At 40.5% G+C, this 6,028-nt stretch overlaps 1 protein-coding gene across 1 annotated transcript; it reads right to left on the bottom strand.

The window, feature by feature from the left end:
• Positions 1-705: 705 nt before the first annotated feature.
• Positions 706-3,957, bottom strand: LOC108019251 (probable citrate synthase 2, mitochondrial). Its single transcript, XM_036817966.3, has 4 exons — positions 3,814-3,957; positions 3,554-3,759; positions 1,518-2,289; positions 706-1,181 (listed from the first exon to the last, which is right to left on the bottom strand). Exons 1-4 carry the CDS (start codon positions 3,856-3,858, stop codon positions 777-779), a joined length of 1,428 nt encoding a protein of 475 aa, XP_036673861.3. The 5' UTR covers positions 3,859-3,957; the 3' UTR covers positions 706-776.
• Between the last annotated feature and the right edge of the window lie 2,071 nt (positions 3,958-6,028).

The raw sequence follows: 6,028 nt of genomic DNA, 5'->3' as shown, positions 1-6,028 counted from the left end.
GGGAAGAGCTAAACCAAACAAAGGGGAAAATTGAACAGAAATCAATCAGTTGATGGAATGCTTTTATAAAAATTACAATAATCACAAGTACATCCAATGAAATTCGAAGAGAGTAGTGAGGGAATAACAACGGGGAGTTGCACACATTAATATCCTTGATTTGTCCAGATTAATTCAAACATCCGGTGAACGCTTGCAGCAAATGCAATTTACACTCTTATCTAAATTTTCAATTTAATTTCTTGCCAAACTAGTCAGTTTTCTACTCCTCATCAAAGTCTCCAATAAACTGATTATAATTAATCATTTTAACTGCTTCGAGTTTGGATTACGCGACTGATTTATGATCTACTTTGGGACTGGAATTGGAAATTAGACACGTTTCTTGAGGATACCAACATCAAAGCAATAAAAATACGATTTATTCCGGCCTACGCCATAATTACAATTCTCCCAGGACGAAGTGGGGATACTCCTTCTCTATATATCAAAGAAGTGAGTAATAATCCCCCGACTGTCAGTCAGCCAAACCAATTAGAAGATGCCAAACACATGCATGTGGTAATGACAAATATGAAATTCGTCTGAAACACTTAATATATGTAAAACAGGGCCCTTTTCAAGGTGAAATATTGGTTTATACTGTAATAATTCGCTGATTAGGAATTCCAACCACAAATTTATTAAGAAAACCCAAAAACCACATTGTTATCTACTAAAATTATATTTCTATAGGTTTAGATTGGTGAGCGAAACCGTGCTGCAACTGTTATATCTCAGCACTTCTTATTCTTTCCGGCCTTTTTGTCAGCTTCTTGAATGAATTTGCAAAGTTCCGAAGAGGAGAAGGATTTGGGCCTCTCGATGGGTGCTCCCAAGGCCCGTGACCAAATCAGTTGGGACAGAACTCCCAGGGCCCGGGAAACTCCAAAGAGTACCGTGTAGTACTGCAGTTCCTTTAGGCAGTAGTGCTGCAGCAGGACACCCGAATGGGCGTCTACGTTGGGATACGGATTGGCCACCTTGTTGAGCTTCTTCAGCACCTCCGGAATGATCTTCCACAGCCGAGTTACCAACTTCACGCCCGGATCATCCTTGCAGTGCTTCATGGCAAACTCGTTTTGCAGGACGAAACGGGGATCGGTGTCTCGCAGCACGGCATGTCCATAGCCGGGAACAACCTGCAATTGAAATTGGAAATTTAGTGTATTATAAATGATTAAAGATTTAAATCCAAACCCTAATAAGAAAACCAGTGGCCCTTAAGATCACTTAAACTAAGACCCGTTTTCTGGATCTAAAGTTGATCTTAAAGAAGGTTAGAAAACCTAAGGAAGTTTAGGGCAATTTTCTTGTCCGCATTTTAAACTAAGTGTAAGTTTTAAAACTAGAAAATGCCAAACATACTTTAAGTTTAACATGCGGACAGAAAAAATTAAGTCAGCTGTAATTTTGTGGTAGTTTTTGGTGACATTCCCAACAAACGGGTTACATATATCTTCTATAGAAAGTCCCACCTGTCCGCCCTTTAGCGTTTTGTCGATGAAATTCTTCAGCTCTTCGTCGGTGGGCTCGTCGCCAATCGCCTCCCTGAGCTTGGTCAGCCAGACGAGTACCTCCTGGTTAGCCAAGCCGTGAAGTGGGCCAGCTAGGCCGCACATGCTGGCCGAGAAGGACAGGAAGGGATCGCTGAGCGCCGAACCGACCAGGTGGCAGGTGTGGGCGGACACGTTGCCGCTTTCGTGGTCAGCGTGCAGGATCATATACAGACGCATGAGATCGATGAAGTCCTCGTCTGGCAGTCCCAACATGCGGCAAAAGTTCCCTGACCAATCCTGCTCCGGGTCGATCTCCCGGGTACCCTCCCCGTCGTGGTAAACATTGTTGTAGATGGATGCCGCCACGGTGGGCAGCATGGCGCACAGGTTCATAGAATCCTCGTAGACGTACTCCCAGTAGTCCGCCCTCCTAACTCCTTTCCTGTAGGCTTCGACGAACTTGCTCTGAGAACTGAGGCAGGCGCAGGCGGCGCACAGCTGGGCCATCGGGTGCACCCGCTTGTCCATGGAGTCCACCATCCGCAGGCAGTAGCGCGGAACAGTGCCACGTTTTAGCCACTCATTGGTCACCTCCTCGGCCTCCTCCTTGCTGGGCATCAGCCCGGTGGTCAGCAGGAAGAAGCAGCCCTCCGGAGTGCCCTCCTGGGAGCCTTCCTTCACCCGCGGCAACTTGGCACACGCATCCTTCAGCAAGATTCCGCGGTAGTATATACCCTTGTTTTTGTCCAGACTGGTAAAATAGAAATTATAGAAAATTATGAAACATTATGGGTTACGACTCTTGAAAAAAACCGCTGGGTTGTCATCAGCAATTCATCGGTGCCAGTAAATAGGTTGTCATCAACAATTCACCGAAGATAGCATCAAGGCTGAAGGGGCGCTTAATCAAAATCGTACAGCTTCCTGCCCACACAGGCGTTTTGTATTGCAGCGTGCCGAATGACAAAAATTTAGAAAGTGTACTTATTTAGTGGATCGTATAATACACTTTCTTCACAAAAGTTAATATCATAACTTTTGTATGTTGAGGATGCGATCGTTTTTAGTTTTTTACCTCGTTTTTGTTTGATTTTCTACATTTTTAACTTCTTTAACTTTGTGTATGTAGCTAAAAAATTGGTATTTTTGACCAAAATCGGAATCCTAAAAAATGAAAAACTGGGTCAAAAAACAAATTTCCTTTAAAATGATTGGGATTGTTAGCTTAGGATGTTAGCTGCTCAAAACTGTCGGTCTTTTGGCTGTACGTCTTGATTTGGCTAAAATTCGATCGAAAAATCGTTAAAAAATTGGTATTTTTGACCAAAATCTGAATCCCAAAAAAATATGATGCAACCCATTTCAAAAAATGAAAAAATGGGTCAAAAAATAAATTTCCTTTAAAATGATTGGGATTGTTAGCTTAGGATGTTAGCTGCTCAAAACTGTCGGTCTTTTGGCTGTACGTCTTGATTTGGCTAAGATTCGATCGAAAAACCGTTAAAAAATGGGTATTTATGACCAAAATCTGAATCCCAAAAAAATATGATGCAACCCCTTTCAAAAAATGAAAAAATGGGTCAAAAAATAAATTTCCTTTAAAATGATTGGGATTGTTAGCTTAGGATGTTAGCTGCTCAAAACTGTCGGTCTTTTGGATGTACGTCTTGATTTGGCTAAGCTACGATCGAAAAACCGTTAAAAAATATTTTTGACCAAAATCTGAATCCCAAGAAAATATGATGCAACCCCTTTCAAAAAATGAAAAAATGGGTCAAAAAATAAATTTCCTTTAAAATGATTGGGGTGGTTAGCTTAGGATGTTAGCTGCTCAAAACTGTCGGTCTTTTGGCTGTACGTCTTGATTTGGCTAAGATTCGATCGAAAAACCGTTAAAAAATGGGTATTTTTGACCAAAATCTGAATCCCAAAAAAGATGATGCAACATAATGTATAAGGTATTGATAATCAATTACGAAAAATGTCAATAGCTTACTTTTTTAAGTGAAACTTACCTGGAGGTCTCGCAAAACAGGAGCGGCAGTCCTCGCATTCCTCCCATAACGCTGTTAACTGTGATCTGGCCAATTGACTTGTTGCCATGCAAGCACTTGATACCCAAAAACTTTTCTCGCTGTATGGGAATTTTTTTGGCCAGCCTGGCTTTCAAGCCCTTGCCGCCTCCATCCTTGCAGTCAGCAAAGGAACGGCTGAGAACGGTCTTAAAAGAGATGAAGAAATATTATGACATAGTTGAAACCTTTATTTGCCATACCTTTAAGAAGCTTTTGTGGCATCTGCATTTGGTCGTCTTGTGCATGGCAGCAGATGCTGGAAATAACAGGGAATTTCGAATTTTGATAAAGGAGATCGAAATATGAGAATATTGTCAACTTGAGAGTGTACACATAGCCTTCTGTGTACAATCAAGTGGGATATGAATATTATTTGCACCAAGAGCACAATAGAAGGGGGCGGTTTCGGTGGGTAAGGGGTATATTTTGAAATCTACATACAAATCAATCAGGTAAATAAAGTCGTTGCCCTTAATAGGCCACACCTTAAATCAGGGTTCACCAGGGACTACAAGAACATCATTTATGCCTGGACAGACGTATTAGTTATGTAATCGTCTTAAGAAAATGTAGTGCATCGAATGTTTGTACAGGAATAAATAATATGCTTGTAGTCCCTGGTGAACCCTGATTTAATTGCAATATTATTCTATGGCACTTCAATGTGGCTGACAGAGGCAAAATTGTTGTCTGCAATTTGTCGTTTGTGTTCCCAGGGACTAACTTTAAGCTGCAACCAAAATTAATTCCTGTTTGTTTGTCGCTTAACGAAATTTTTGGGTCATTTGTGTGGGGCCAAATCTGAACTGCAACTGAACACACAAGCCCACCCACAGCCACACACTTTCGCTCTCAATGGGGTAAAACTGTATATGAAATTGCAAAAAATTAAATATCTATTTGTAGTTTCGGGCATTGGGGAATTTTACGTTACTTTGGCTCATCTGCCAGAAACAGAGCGCTTTTGTTTGTGGAGATGGTCGATGGGATTGGGACATGGGGAATGTGGATGTGAGTGAGTGGAATTGGTACTTTGGTAGCGTTTTTCATCTGCCACTGCCCATTGGGCCGCACTTTGGGGAATTTTTCGGTTTTTGCCGCCATTGCATTGCTGGTGCCCAGTTAAATTTATATTTGTTTGTTTGCCGTTCTGATTTTGTCCAGCTTTTGGGGCAATCAGTGCAAAAAAAGGCCGGAGTGGGGAAAAAATATATAAAACTTTGCTTTTAATTAAAACATATTTTACACATGCAAAGAAAAAACGTGAAAAAAACGTATAAATATGAAAATATTTTTCCACTGCTTCACTAACAGCCATCAAATGGAAATTAAAACTTTATCGCTCGGTAGATCTCGCTTCGCTTTTTGTGAAAATATTCCCCTCCTCGAATCCTCTGCAAATGGGCATTCAGTCAACAAGTATTCCACTTTGCCTTTATCCACTCATTATTCCCCCTTTTTTTTTTGAGCCACTAGGTTTTGCATTTTATTAATTAACATTCAATTAGCGAAAACGATTGTGGCCCTGCCGCATTCAAGGGGCATTTAAGCTATTCACGAATTTGTGAGCCGGCCATTCAGATATTCAAATAGAGTTTTCTTTTGCCCAATTCAAAATTTTTTTTCTATAAAATACGATTTGTTTTCTTTTTAGTAGTTTTAGTTTTATCTCGTTTTCAGGTGCTTTTAGTTTGGAGCGTTCAATCTTTTTCAGCCTCGACACTGAAAATAACCATGATTACGAAATTAGTTGGATAATTAGAGGTAACAGTTTGCGGAGAATTTCAAAATTTGGATTAAACTAAATGAAAATGTTGGATAAGTAAATAAAATTGGCAATCCTTTAAAAATATATTTTTATCATTTCTATTAAAGTGTGTTTTTCATCAACAAAGAGAAAGGTAACCCAAAATATTTAAGAGGATAATGGTAACAAATTTGTTTATATTATTTTTTCTGAGTGGCTTCAATTTTAGCTCAGCCTTTTCCATGTTGTCCTCCATAAATTTCCCGGTCTGAGATTTTTTTGCTTTGCCTTTGGTGTTTGGTTCATTACAAGTTTAAATAATTTCCCTTGAATCCCCGCCTCTCGCCTTTGTTCGCCGTTTTAGCCCGATATTGCAAAAGCACAAGCTTAAAGTGGACACCGCCCTTGAATGCGAAATCGAATTTCGCACTTAAGCAGCTGTCAGCAACGGTATCTATCTTGGCCCAAACACCCACCCAACCTGCCAACTAGCCAGCCATTTCCTTTGGTGCCATCTACTCGATCCCACTCCTCTTTTTATGCCGTTCTTTGCCCTGAAAGTTGCATCGTGGACAAGTTGCAAGCTGAATACATAGGAGCGAAAAGGTTGGAAACAATTTGGTTGCCTTAATGCATAATAGAAAGTGTCGTATCCATGACAGCCAAAC

Source organism: Drosophila suzukii, chromosome 3 (assembly GCF_043229965.1).
Source record: "Drosophila suzukii chromosome 3, CBGP_Dsuzu_IsoJpt1.0, whole genome shotgun sequence".
Lineage (NCBI taxonomy): Eukaryota > Metazoa > Arthropoda > Insecta > Diptera > Drosophilidae > Drosophila > Drosophila suzukii.
Note: the sequence above shows the minus strand (reverse complement) of the source record. Positions and strands in the feature narration are given on the sequence as shown.